General features: G+C 38.6%; 1 protein-coding gene across 2 annotated transcripts in view; it reads left to right on the forward strand.

Moving 5' to 3' along the window:
- The window catches only part of Sel1l2 (SEL1L2 adaptor subunit of ERAD E3 ligase), a 131027-nt gene that overhangs the window by 71688 nt on the left and 43934 nt on the right, over positions 1-15405 (forward strand). The window contains exons 4-5 of one of the 2 annotated variants that reach the window (XM_028755044.1): positions 1585-1687; positions 11211-11373. In XM_028755044.1, the coding sequence (XP_028610877.1) occupies positions 1585-1687; positions 11211-11373 (266 nt within the window). The remainder of the gene's footprint in view (positions 1-1584; positions 1688-11210; positions 11374-15405) is intronic. The other variant, XM_028755052.1, reaches the window with a different exon arrangement.

A 15405-nucleotide genomic window follows, 5' to 3' on the forward strand; every position in this document is an offset into this window, starting at 1 on the left:
GATGATATGGACAGAGTTGTCACTATTTCATTATAACAAAGCAGGAGACTGTGAACAGTTGTCTTGGTGCACCATGTTGGGTGGTGCTCAGCGCCCTGCCCCCACCCTGTTGTTTTTCCCACGTGTCTGTCTAGCCTATCTCAACTCAAATTCAGAATGTCTCCTGAAATCATTTCCTTACTGTGCTTTCCTCAAATTTGGAAACCTTCAAATCATAAGAACAAAATTAAAGCATCAACAAGGTAACTTTATCTGGAAATTGAATCCTACTATAGTAAGAAAAATATGTAGTTCAATATGTTTAGGAAGGAAAAAAAAAAACTAATACAAGCAACAGCCCCAGGGAGGAATATAGCCAATCTTCCAGAATGTATGTTCAGGCTTTGAAAGCATGCTAATGTCAACAATTGCTATTCCACACGTATTAGTCAGTTTTTAACCTGATTACTTTTTTTCTTTTAATCATGAGTATAGATAAGATATAACTCAAAGCAGGAATTAGATGCTAAAATGTCTAGTGTTTCTGAATTGATTGAATAGCTTAAAGCATTCAAAATAATGTTAAATCCACTTTTTGGTTTTTTTTTTTCTATTTTTTTTCTAAATAGACAACTCTTGTTATCTTGTCTGGGAAAAGAAAAAGAGCCACTTAAAGTCCATTGTGATCTTGTTAATGAGGCTTCAAGTCGCAATGCCTTTCCTTTGAAAAGGCTTCAGGCTCTATTTTCCTAATCAGGTTCCGCTGTGTGCTGTAATAGACTTGGAGGCAGAGGGAGAGAGATCTCACACAGAGCAGAGAAAGAGACAGACAGACAGACAGACAGACAGAGGAGAGAGAGAGAAGAGAGTTGAAGGGTGGAGAATTAGGAGTCTGACTAATTAGTTTTCTTTATCAAAAAGCCAAGTGATAGTTTTATAATTTTATAAAAAATTATAAAATTATAAAATATAATTTTATAAAAAAATTTAGTGTTACATGAATGTTAGAAAAATATTATTCCTTTTTTTCTTGAGTCTCATAAAATTGATGCCAAGTCCCCACCTAAACTAGGCAAGTTATTATTGATATTTCATGTATTCTTCCTCTTCACAAGAATGATTTAAGGAATGGCAGATGCATTACACAGAGAAAACTTTTCAAGAAAATTGCTTCTTCAGCTCCTATGCCTATTGTGGTCATCCTGAAAATACCTGCTGCCTATGTCCTTGTGGAACCTCATGGACCAAGTGACACTGATAAGAGAGGCATTGGCAGCCAGGGCTAAGAACACAAAGCCTAAGAGCCTACCACTGTCCAGGGTGAGCCAGGAGTCCCCGCACCTCTCCCTACAGCAACCCAGATCATTTTCTTAGGCTGAGAACACCTCTCTTTCAAGTGGGAGCATCTCTTTCCTCTACCTTCCAGGCTCCTGAGCCAGGAATAGTATCAAACATTCTACTTGAAATGCAAATACTTAAAAAATAAGTGATAAATAAATAAGTAGCAAAGTTCAAAACAAAATGCTAGCACAGCGTCAGCACGATGTTTCTTAAAATTTAAAACTAGAAATAATACTGGTTTTTTTTCTTTTTGTCCCTATATAGTCAAAAAGTCAGCCAAGAAAAGTATCACAGATAAAGGAGATGAGTTATTTAAAATGGGCAACAAGATTCTCCAGGAGTCTAAAAGCCAAAAACAAAAAACAGAGTAAGTATTTGGTGCCTTCAGCCAAGTTAATTTCCAAGCAAAAAGAAGACAATCTGAAAATCTAGTTTATTATTGAAGCAATAAATATAGATATGCTTATCTTGTTCATCAGCTTTTGCTTTTAAAAGTGTTCCATGATTATTTAAAGATTCTCAGAATTGTCACTCTTAACAAGCAAAAGGATTGTACATGAGATTGGAGTCCCTTTCCATGAAGCAAAATTCAGAGTCAGATAGAGCCAGTCAGCAAAATCTGTTTTATTCTAATTTATGATAAATTTCAAATGAAATAAAATGATTGATGTTTTAGCATGCTTTCTCCCTGAGTATTTGAATAGACCCATGGCTTTCAAGGCACTTATATATATATGATGCTGTTTTGTTCAAGAAGAGTCTTTTGAGGTGAGTGGTACTTCACTTTTATGGATAAAGCACTGGCAGGGAGGCTAGGGAGATGGTAGTCCCTGGAATGCCTGCCATTTGAACACAAAAACCTGAGTTTGAATCCAGATCACCTATGTAAAAGCCAGGCATGGTGTCACCTGTCACCCTAGCACTGGAGGTAGGGACAAGCAAATCCCCAAGGTTCTTTGCTACCTGTCTAGCTAAGTGTTTCTAAGAGCCCAGCAAGAGACCATTTATCAAAAGAATATTGTGGAGGGTAAACAAAGGAAAATATCCAATGTCAACATCTGATCTCAATATGCCCACACATTTATGTACATATACATGTACAATATGAGAGAGAGAGAGAGAGAGAGAGAGAGAGAGAGAGAGAGAGAGAGAGAGAGAACACTTTCCCCATTAACTATTTACTTACTCACTTCTGAGTGAGATTCAAGCATCCTTCCTTGGACCTTCCTTGTTACTTAGCTTCTTTGGGTCTGTGGATTGTAGCATGGTTATACTGTACTGTGTGACTGATATCCACTTATCAGTGAGTACATACCATTCATGTCCTTTTGCATCTGGGTTACCTCAATCAGGATGATATTATCTAGTTCCATCCATTTGCCTGAAAATTTCATGATGTCCTTGGTTTTTAATAGCTGAGTAGTATTCCACTGCATAAGTGAATCAAATTCTCTTTATCCATTTTTCAGTTGAAAGACAACTGGTTTGTTTCCAGTTTCTGGCTGTTACAAATAAAGCTGCTATGTACATAGTTGAGGGAGTATCCTTGTGGGATCTTGGAGTATCTTTTGGGTATATGCCCAGGAGTGGTGTAGCTGGGTCTTGAGGTAGAACTATTCCCAATTTTCTGAGATATTCCAGAGTGATTGTACAAGTTTGCATTCCCACCAGCAATGGAGGAATGTTCCCCTCATTCCACATACGCACCAGCATGAGCTGTCACTTGAGTTTTTGATCTTAGCCATTCTAAGAGGTGTAAGGTGGAATCTCAGAATTGTTTTAATTTTCATTTTCCTGATAACTAAGGATGTTGAAGATTTCTTTAAGTGCTTCTCAGCCATTTGAGATTCCTCTGTTGTAAATTCTTTGTTTATCTCTGTACCCTATTTTTAATTGGGTTATTTGGTTAGTTGGTGTCTAATTTCTTGAGTTCCTTGTATATTTTGGATACTAGCCCTCTGTCAGATGTACGGTTGGTGAAGATCTTTTCCCATTCTGTAGGCTGCCATTTTGCCTGATTGACAGTATTCTTTGCCATATAGAAGCCTTTCAGTTTCATGAGGTCCCATTTATTAGTTGTTGATCTTAGTGCCTGAGCTATTGGTGTTCTGTTCAGAAAGTTGTCTCCTGTACCAATGAGTTCAAGGCAATTCCCCACTTTCTCTTCTACTAGATTTAGCATTGTTTCCAGTTTATATTAAGGTCCATGATCTACTTGGACTTGAGTTTTGCGCAGGGTGATAAATATGGGTCTATTTATATTCTTCTACATGCAGATGTCCAGTTAGACCAGTACCATTTGTTGAAGATGCTTTCTTTTTCCTTTGTGTGATTTTGGCATCTTTGTCAAAAATCAGGTGTTCATAGGTGAACATACACAATTTAAAAAAAATAATTTTGAAAAAAAGAGCAAACAAACACTGGGAGTAAAGAATCAAAAATTTTTAGATGTGGTGGCTACAGTCATACCTAGGAGGTGAGTAAGCAGTGGCCACATGATCTCAGTCCACATACATTCTTTACATTCATCTACCTTATCTAAAGGAAGTCACAAGGCCCCAGCTAAGACCTTGAGATCAAATCATCCCTAAGTACTTATTGGCTATTTTGTCCTAGGCAACTTCCTGCACTGTTTTGTGTTCTTGACTAAACATCATCTCCCAGCCTACAGTCTGACACAGAGTGATTAGGAGATAACTGTTTATTATTTCTTCCTCCAGGTTTATCTGGTAAGTGGCCGCTATAAAGACAAGCAAACAAGGATGCTTAAAATGAATAATAGAAGGAATGGGACCTGACTGCCTCCTCCCGACAAAAAGGCGGGACAAAGTGCCCTGCCTTTTTGCATTATGTAATCTCAGTGTTTTGGAAATAGAGTCAAGAGGATGGTGACTTTGAGACTATACAATACATCTCGGTCTCAAAATGAGGCATGTTGATATCGCTCAATGGTAAAGCACTTGCTTAGCACATGCAAAAACCTGGAATGGATTTAATTCCCAGCACCATAATTAACTGATTAAAGTAAACCAGGCATGGTCATGTGGGGAGGCATCCTGGAACTATGGCAGCCAGTCCTAGATAAACAAGAGAATCCACAGAATCCATTCCTCCTTTAAACCCCCAAATTTCTGAGTATAATGCAACAATGTAGAGAGTTTGAAGACAGCTTATTATGGTCTGGTTTGAACCTCTTCATCTCTCTTCCATTGAGCACCTGTTTATTGTTCTAGATACTTTGTACATGAGTATCACTAGTCATACACATTGAGATTGTGATGAATTCTTTCTCCAAATTACAGGTGAGTGAATGGAGATTTAGAAAGACCGTAATTCTTCCAGTTTCACAAGAAGGAAAGAAGGAGCTGGTCTCCCTAGGGGAAGCTGAATTAGCATCTCACTAAAAGATGGAAGGAAAAAGGCCCCAGCAAAACTTAGGCCTCATGTTAATTGCCCCAAAGGTGCTAATTACGAGGAAAGAGTAAAATCAGACCCCAAAGCTTCATCTAAAGAGTTAATTCCTCTTGCTAAAGTGTCCACTATGTAAATGAGTAAAAAACAGGGAATTTCCAGTGTAGCCCAGCTAAGAAAGAGAGCACTCACAGCTAGGGGAGAGAGCAGTAGTGTCTAAGGAGGTCCTGGCTCCTGATGTTTCTTGCTCAGCCTGTAACATCAGAATGTCAAGAGATAAGAAGCCATTAGGTATTCCTTTCAAGACCAAGAATACTCAAGATTTGGTCTGATGGGGCAAAAACACTCTTAGAAGGTCCCAAGTAACTGTTCACTTAACACTGAGAAGGGATTCTTCTCTTGGGTACAAACAATAGCAAAAAACCCAGTCCTGAGAACAAATCTTCCATCAGTGCTGGAGCCTTTATGCCAGGTTGTGTCTTTGCCCAGGCTATCCTGATCCAGCCCCTGCCTCAAGAGTGAAAGAATAGCAGCTTGTTTCCACAGCAGCAGAGATGCATCTATGAGTTGAGTGCCTGACCCTTCTGTGCAATGGAAAACAGAAAACCACATTTGGATTTGCTCAAAGCAAGACATCCCAAAGAATTTATGGTGACGCTAAGCAAAAACTCCTGTATTGTTAAGACAGCACATTCTAACCTTATACTTAGCACACCTGTCTATTCATTTCTAAGATGCAGAAAGGTGGAGAGAATAGTTACTGTGTACAGTGACAGGGGAGTCATTTCATTTCTCCAGCCCATCTCCTTGTTTTCTCACATCCCAGGATAAGGATGGCATAGTTTGAAACAGCACTGAGCCTTTTGGTTTGTCCATAGCTACATTCAGAACTCATTCTTTCATTCATTTATATTCTTTTGTATAAATGGAGGAGCATTATTCCTATTAAAATATAGATAATATTAGAGCGAGCAAGAGAGAGAGAGAGAGAGAGAGAGAGAGAGAGAGAGAGAGAGAGAGAATGCTCAGAGGTTAAAAACACTGGTGGCTTTTCCAGAGGACTCAGGTTTGATTCCCAGTACTCTCATGGTGGTTCACAACCATCTGTAACTCCAGTTCTAGTGGTTATGATATGCTCCTCTGGATTCTGCATGTACCAGGCATGCATATGGTACACAGACAAACCATACATACATATAAAGTAAAGTAATAAAAAAGTCAAGTATATGATGATCTGAAAGCAGACATCAGAGGGACAGAGTTACCTGTCTTGAGAAACTGTAGTGATATCTAAACTTGGTCCTTCACAAAGAACTACTCCCTGACAGAAAGAAAGGCTGAAGATAAGCTGCTGTCCATAGCAAGTAAACCGGTGAGCCATGGAGAAGCATTTGGATGCTCCTTCCCCAGCATCCATCTCAGTAACCAGTGCCAGAGCCTTTACAGATGGTGCCAATTGCTCAGCTTATCTTGTCTGTCTGTCCATGTTAGCCAGCTTCTCCTACTTTTTTTTTTTTTTCATCTTAGGAATTGCAGCCCAGCTCTTAATCTTTCCTAGCCAGAAGCAACTTCCGTGGTCCTGGATTCGGCTTCTAGTATCTCTTTTGTGACTTTGGAATTTCCTAATAAGAAATCCATAATGCCAACCCTGCTCATGGAATTACAGATATCTACAAAGACTTGTTTCAAACATGTTGCTGCCTCTTGGCACTAGACTGAGCCTAGCAAGGAATGCCCCACTAGGTTCCTTTTCCTGGTTTCTGCTGGTACCTTTCCCATTCCACTAGGCCATGTGGTTTCATAGCAGCAGGTGAGGTGACAGAAGGTCTCAAGGAAATCTATACCTCAATGCCAGATTCTCACCCTGGTGTCTATCCTTTGTCACAGACATTTGTCTTTATGGACTCTTAGTTACTTTTCTCATCTATGTGACGAAGCATAAGAAATTTAAAGAAGGGATTATTTGGGGCATAGTTCAAGGGTACAGGACACACTGACATAGAAGTCATGCCGCAGGACTGTGAGACACCTGGTCACAGAGCAGGAAGCAGAGAAAGATGAATGCTAACGATCAGTTAGTTTGCTTTCAGCTTTATTCAGCACAGGAGCCCCGCCTACATGATGGCTCCATCCATACATAGGGTGGATCTTCACTCCCCAGTTAAATCTTTTGGTAAGCAACCTCAAAGACACACCTAGAAGTGTTTTCACTGCCTCAGTCTGACAAGACTATCACATGTCCACCCCTTATCAATTTGTCACCCAAAAGCACCACTTTTAAAGCATAACATTCCACCCCTGCTCCCTAAAGTCTCATGTTCATCTCATAATGAAAATTTCATTTAGTTCATTGTTACAATTCTCCAAAGTCATTAACTGTTCAAAAAGCCAAACTCCAGTCTCGTCTGAAACTCAACAAAAACTCTTAGTCATGAGCCACTGTAAAACACAAAAACCAAACTGCATGTTCACAATATACAGTAGCATGATATAAATACTTCATTCCAAGAGAGAGAAATGGAGAGATAAAAAAACTCAGATGAAAGCAAGGCTGAAACCCAACAGAGTAAGCAGCAAATCCTGCATGCAGTGTTCCATCCAGCATTCGGGGCTTGTGGTTAAGAGACATGAGCTCAAAGGGATTGGACAGTTCCCCCTTTCCAGCTTTGCCACCTGCAACAGAGACTCTTTTGAGTTGGCTGTACTTCATGCCAACTTTCCCCAGTGGACATTCCACATTCACAGCATCTCCTATACCCTGAGGTCTCCAGGGTGGCATAGGCTTTATCTGCCCAGCTTCATTCGTTGACCAAGAGGTCAATGAATCTGACTCTGCAACATGTTGCCTAGCTTCAATCCCTAGCCTTAGGAAACCCTCCATGATTCCTTCCCTCTTTCATCTTTTATGCCTGCAAAACAAGTATTGCATGAGCAACACTACCAAGTTCTGCTGCTGGTTTGAGAGACAGGCTGGTCTTCTTGGAACACGGAGCAGCTTCTGTGTGCTGCCTCCCCCACCAGGGAAACACTACCATTGGTAGTCATTTTTTAGCAAGGAACCCCTTTAATGACATTCTCAGTTCATGGGCTCGCATTTATTAATCACAAATTTTATTACATTTTTATTTATTGTGTGTATAGTCACAAATGCAAAGGTCAGTTCTCTCTTTCCCCCATGTGGAAATGCTGTGAATGTGGGTCTTGTGCACTGAACTCAGGTCATCAAGCTTAACAATACAGACTTACCTGTTGATCTAGCCTAGGCTCTCTCCACCCAAGTGAATTTATGCTTCCATAAATTAGACCCTTTATTGCCCTCGGGGAACTATTTTATTATCCCAGTGAAGAGTGTGAGCTTTCTAATAATAGCAAGCTCTTTAATTCTTTCAAATGCTTTGCCTAACCCTTCTTTGTTCACAATTCTTTTGCTCCCAATCCTTTCCTCACCAAGCTTCTTGCTTTTCATAGTTTTCTGCTTTCTCTCTCACTGTTCATCTAAGAGCAGCAAGAAGTAGCTGTACCGCAGCCTAAATGCTATCCTGATATAAAATTTTATCAACCAAGCTAACTAGTTTATCATTATTTTTAATTCAGTGTCAACTAAGTAAAGAACATGAGCAAAATGAAGCCAAAATATAACACGAATGCTCTCTGATGTATAACAGAATGCACTCAGCATCCTGGTCTTCCACACTCCCTCCAAGATGGCCCGTCAAGCTCAGCTTATTGGATTTCTCTAGCACACATTTCTAAACTCTTCCACACTCCTTCCACAAACCAGTTCTAAAAGACTGTACGCTGCATAGTCAGGTTTATTACATCAATGGCCTCACAGATGGAAACTTGTTTTCTGTATCAGTTACTTTATTCATCGCTATGACAAAATATCTGACAAAGCAACTTGAAGAAGACTTTTATTTGGTGTCACAGCTTGAGGTTGCATCATGGCAGGGAAGTCAGACCGCAGGACCATGAGACAACCGGCCACACTGTGTTCATAGTCAGGAGGCAAAGAGATGAATGCCGATTGATGTTCTGCTTGCTCTCTTCCTTTTTTTTTTTTTTTTCAGTCCAGAACCCTAGCCTGTGGGATGGTACCACCCACAGTCAGGAACAGGATGGGGCTTCACCGTTTAGTTAAACCTTTCTGAAAATGGTATCAACAGAAACACCCAGAGATATGTTTCCATGGTGATTCTAAATCTAGCAAGTTGAAAATCAAGATTAAGTCATCACATTGACCTTGGAGACCTCTCTCCTAAATTTTTGCTTTCCAGAATTTCAAGATTACTTTCACCCACTATGATTGATGGAACACTTGACACTCTGGCTTCCAGTTTGTTCCAGTGGAACTCAAATGCCTAACTGGATGTTTCTCTGCCTGGGTTCATTTTCCTTAGCCTATTCTACTCAAGTCTTTGCCAACTGGAAATATCTCTTAGTATCAGTATAGGCTGTGTATAAAATTAAGTCTTTTGGTTGTTTTAAATTGGAATCAAAATCTGCCCCCCCCTCTCTGTGTATGTGTGTGTGTGTGTGTGTGTGTGTGTGTGTGTGTGTGTTCCTATATTTGAGCCAAGATTATAAATTATGATTAATGCTTTTTGGTCTTGCCACTACCAAAAAAAATGTTATGAAAGTAAGAACAAGTCTCTAACACATGTTTGAGCCTTGTTAGACTTTCTGCCACTATTGGTAATACAGATCAGGTGACTTCTAACAGGAAATGCAGTGTAAAGCCATCCAATGTCTTAACCACTAAAACTTCACACCACTTACCACCTAGTTGCAGAACAATTATTATGCTCTAAAGTCCTGGTCAATGTGCTCATCCTAACAGTGAGAGCTAAAGGAGGCACTACCCCAAGCATGCCACGAGGATGACCTCCCAGCAGCCTTATCAAGTCGGAGCTACAACCATCTCAGTGTTGTGGCCAAAGGAGGGACAGAGAAGTCAGTTTGAGGTTTTCCAGCCAGTAGTGGAGCACGACTTGAGTCCATGCACTTAGAGTCTAAATCGCCACCTATTAAAAGTTTGTTTGTGTTCTTATTTTTCTAAACAGTCTGGCTTTGCTATGTTGAAGAATTAGTTCTGCTTCTGCAGATTATTTTAGAATATTGATTTATCAACATTCTTGCGAATAGGCTTCCTAGATGAGATATTTCAACTACAATAATTCTTGTATCTTTTGGAGTTCATTTTGTAAAACAAATGCTTATTAATAACCGAAGAGATCTACGATTTGAGAAAAAATAAATTATAAAAAAAAGTGAATATGACTTCAATGTAGTATTAAAAACTTGCCATTGATCTTCTACTTTAGTTGATTAAAGGATATATTTATAATCTTCTTGTGAATTAATTAGTTCAGAATGAGCTATAATAATTTATTTGATTTACTTCCAATTGGATGTTGTTTCTCACTTAAAACTGGAAAGAAGGAAATGATGCTTGGGTATCTATTTGTTTAGAAACAAAACTCATATGGAGATTTAATTGTGAAAATGCTAATGCATTATAAAGCGCTAAATAAATAGAGACTTGAAGTCTACACTTGTTCTCTGACACATTAAAAATTAAAAAATAATTTTGTAACCAGAATGAGAGGAATATGTGAGTTTTTTATTTGTTTGTTAGTTTGATTTGTTTGGTTTGTTTGGTTCTTGTTGTTATTATTTATTTTTTTCCTAACAATTGGTGTTTGGCACAGTGTTTCTAAAATCCTATTAATTTCCTGATTAATGAGGTTAAAATGAATAGTGTATACTTTACTTTTTGTGGACTGGAAAGTATTCTGCTAAAAGCAGACTTCCTGTGTACCTTAGTGTATTTAAGAGAGGAGAGATACAGCAATGAGAACATAGCTTGATTAGAACATTGGAAATTGCAACCTTGTACTATCATATGGATAGAGATGGTCCTGATGAATGCATAATTGTTCACATCTGTATGATTACAGCTTCATGAACATCTCAAAGTGCGACCATGAGAACTTGTGGACTGCTCTATACAACAGTATGCTCCCAGGTTGGGGAACACCACCAATGCAATTAGATGTTTGAGATCCTTTAGAACATTATTTTCCCCTTAACCTTGATGATTTTGTATAATTGTATAATAACTTGTACTGTAAATTAATAAAATATCTTCCCTCATTTATAATAAGAAAAAAAATAACCGAAGAGATCACTATAGGATATCTTTAAATTCTCTCTTGAATTGGCATATAGTCTGGACACATAGTATATATTTCTTAAATATCTCCTTTTTAGTGCCTTCATAATTTGTCAGATATATGTGAAATTTAAATCTTTGACTGACATAGAGGTGAAAACATTATTGGTCTGGAGATGTAATGGATTTCAGCAAAGCTGCATCATTACTAATAATGACAACTACAGTTTACCTGCTAGAAAGGCAAGGAGCAGAGCTTTTCATTTTTGACAATCAACTTCCCTACTTTACATTCTCAAAACAGAGCCTACACACTCTTCACCAAAGCAGCCGACATGGGAAATTTGAAAGCTATGGAAAAAATGGCTGACGCTTTGCTATTTGGAAGTTTCGGCATGCAAAACATATCGGCAGCTATCCAGTTATATGAGTCCTTGGCTAAAGAAGGATCATGCAAAGCCCAAAATGTGAGTTTTGAAAGACAATGAATTTTTTTCCAATAGCTACATCCACAATTAACACAGACAAATATATGAAAGGGGAAAAAAAATAATACTCCTGTCCTACTGCATGGACCCAGATCTATGGCCACTCAGAACACACTGAAATAATATCTAGGTGGGAGGAAAGCCGGAGGTAAGAATAAATTGTTCTAGTTCATAGGAGCTATGCTGCTCTCTAATCTGTCTTCCCATCTATCCATGTGTATGTTTTAACATAAGACCTCTGAACCCAAATATTGTTAAACTACATATAGGGTATGTTCATCTTTACAAAGAAATGTGGAACAAAATCTATTCTTAAAGTAATGTTTGCCCGACTTTCAATTTCAAATCTCTTATAAGCTAAGTGAATTTCTTTTTCTATTTTAATAGATGTGTTTTAGTTTATGTCAAGAATAAAATAATTGTCTCATAGAAAAATCAAAACCCTGGGGCTCGGGGTGTAATTCGGTTGGTGGAATGCTTTCCTGGCATGAGTGAAGCCTTGATCGTGAGCTCCAGCACCTCAGCACCTCGCACAACAGGGCTGGGTGGGACATGCTGTAATTCCAGCACTCGGGAGGCAGAGGCAGGAGAATCAGACTTTGAGGTTATTCTTTGGCTACCTAGCAAGAGAGAGGTGGGAGATGGGAAGAGGTTAAAAGAAAAAGGCCTTCAGGAACCAGTCCCCCCTGGATCAGATGTTACGAGGGCCACCATATATTTTTCATTTGGCTTCCTGTCGGTGAAGCTCTTTGTAGACAATTCTAATGACCATGCAACCACACCCATCATTTTGTTTCAGCTACTTAATACTAAGCTAGGGTCTGCTTTTATGTTACTATAGTGTTTTATTAAGAGGATTTTATCTATCTTACCAACAAAATTCATGGCCATTAACAAAAAGTAAAAATAAAAATATAAGAATTCAGAACACACGAAGATGAAAAGTAAAGTTCCCTAAAAAGTTTGAGACCTTTTTTGTCGTCAGCCAGTATAGTAGAGGAACTAAGTATGGAGTCAGATTAAGTTTGAATACACTATTATGCTTGCCTAGTGGATAAGCTACTTATTGAACAAAACCCTTTCCCCTTCTTCTGCATTAGAATCTGACCTTTGGTTCACACTCTAATTCTGTTTCCCAGGTAACCTGATAAGAATAAAATTTTAGCTATGTCTCTACCTAGCATGACTTATGATGGAAATGGCCTCTGACTGGCAAACTGCTTTTGGAGAGGGAGAAACTATAATGAACTATTGAACCTGATGGTGGTAAACTTTTTGATGGGAAAGCTGTGTCTGTACTTGTAAAGTCATTACATGGGGAATGAAGCATTTACACCAAAGCAGTTTTCACATCTTCCCCATGTAGGTCTCATCTTGCATCTGAGACCCCTTCTGAAGTATCTGGAATGACAGCTCCTACAAGATTGTGTACACTGCTAAGGAAGGCTTGATGCTTACCCACTGGGCCACTGTGGTTCATTTGCCCTCCCCCCACCCCCCACTTTCCAATAAGGCTGGTGGCAATGAGGTCTGTGGCGGTCCTGTGGATCTGTATGATTAGTTGAGCCAAAAGAAGTTGAACCAAATACCCATGATGAATCTGGCAATGTCTCTAAATTGTACCTATACTATAAAGTTAAGATAATTATAAAACATTGGATCCTACTTCTTATTCTTTATATATATATATATATATATATATATATATATATATATATATATTCTTTATAATCTCCCAACGGACAGATCTGTGAATGGTAATAGAATACAAGCATTATTAAATCACTAGAGTTTGATTAACCAAAACTATAAAAGCTCTGGATGTCCCCATCATTTATACCACCTTTCTTTCCTTATTTTTCCTTATAATTTCTTTTCTTATTTTCAACACATAAATTAATTCAGCCAGACTACCCTCTGTCTGAAGTGCTTGCCGTTGGCTTTAGTCAGAAGACAATTTTCTAAGGCAAGCCTAGTAGCAGAAGAGACAGCTCTAAGCTGTAACCACTGGCTATGAACTTCCATGATCATCTTTTTATAGAGAAGTGTCCACTGATGGGAAACTCTAGGAAATGCAGTCACAGGCTGCACGGTGCCACAATGAGGTAGCAAAGCAGGGAGTTCCCAGACCATGTTGATCATATGTTGCTCTGGGCTCTGCATCCTAGTCGTTTTTCCATCTTGTGTTCATTTTTGATATTCCTAAAGAAGTTATGTCTCAAAACCTCAGTTTTCCCAAACCTAAGAAGGAGGCTGATAAATAACATGCAAGCTTCACAAAGCTGCTGGGAGAAAGAGGTGAGTAGTACCTGCAAGGGTCCTTAGCAAATCTGAAGCATGCTGGTGTGTGACAATGTTCACTTCAACAGCTCTGTCTTCTGGTCAGCCAGTCCTTGTTTTATACATTAATCTCCTCATATATAAAAATGGGGTAATCTGTCCAGTATGTATGTGTCTGGTCCGACAGAAGACCAGAAGAGAGAATGTGTGTGAACCAACTTAACCTAAAAGAAGTTAACATTGACCTGATATGCAAATTTTAGTCATTCTGTTAAAATACGGCAAGTTATAATATTGTTTGGTAAAGTCTTCTACTAAAGCCCACTCCTACCTTCTGTGGCATCCTGGACTCCTTTTGTCGTTGTTCTAACTCCTTATGGCCTGGGAAACATCATTTGCACATGGAAGAGCAGGAATTCTCCAGGATTGCATTTGGATTTGAACTAGGACTATCAACCTTGTCAGTGCGGCAGTTCCTTCCCGAGGAGTTGCTTTCTTTCTGGTCTTTGTTGTTGCTGCTGCTGTCATTTGTTTCATTTTACAAAGAACATGCAGTTGAAGAGACTTTGTGTCACAAACAATGAGTAGTTTGGTGGCTAGCTGATTGCAGGGACCAGATAACTCTTTCATAGGGCTGTTCAGGTGCATCTTTGTTGGCATGCTGTTTGAGCTAGCCTGATCTAGGAACACTGTCTGCATTGTTAGCAATGTTTCTGGAAGCTAGGAAGACAATATCACACAGAAATGTACCTAAGGAACTGGAAAATGTGATCAAATAATAACATTATTGTATATGATATTACATATATTATGTCTATATATGCATATATAGACAGAGGCATATATAATATGTAAAGTATATGTGTGTATGTGCATGTCCAGAGAAAGACAATGAATGATGAATACTTATGATGTCTCGAGGAAAAGGAAAACAATCAGAAATTCTGAAAGACAAAGTGGAAATGTCAAAGATCTCAGAGATCCAAATGTTTTAAAATCCAAATAAACAGAAGACAATCCTTCAAAGGGTAACAACAGTAATTAAGCATAAAGACAGCACACTGCAATGCTCTACAAAGATTCAGTGTCTTCCAGATGCTAAGAACTGTACAGCATGGTCTCCATGAAAATGGACCAAGCAGGTGCTTGTCTGTGTAGCCTGAAACCTGAGTTTGATTTCCCCATCCACTGGGTGAAAGGATTATAACTGATTCCCAATTTTCTTCTGAAGTCCACATGCATATTATCACACACACACACCACACACACACACACACACACACACACACACACACACACACACGGTCACCCATAAATGTAAAAAAATTTAAAGTTATTGTACTTAAATGTATATACTTTGTTGGCTATTCAATTCGAAACAATTTTACTACAGATTTAAGAAAATTCCTTATAGTATATAAAAATAACTACAATAGATGTATAAAAGAAAAAAAAGACATGAGTGATGTGATGTTTTACTGTGTTTTGTGACTCGAAAATAATTATATCTCAGTGGCAAAGACTCCACACATTTTTTTTGTTTATCTCAAATTTGAAGTGTTGAAGTGTTTCCTGGAAGGACTACAGTCATTAGCATCATGCAATGGCTGAAAAGATCATCTTTAGTATCAATCCAATAATCACTTTGATGCTTCTAGGCTTCTGTTGAGTGTTTTGGATGTTAATGGCCTTATATTAATAGTGTCTGAATTACTAATTAGAACTGATTCA

Source organism: Grammomys surdaster, unplaced genomic scaffold, assembly GCF_004785775.1.
Source record: "Grammomys surdaster isolate TR1022 unplaced genomic scaffold, NIH_TR_1.0 129, whole genome shotgun sequence".
NCBI lineage: Eukaryota > Metazoa > Chordata > Mammalia > Rodentia > Muridae > Grammomys > Grammomys surdaster.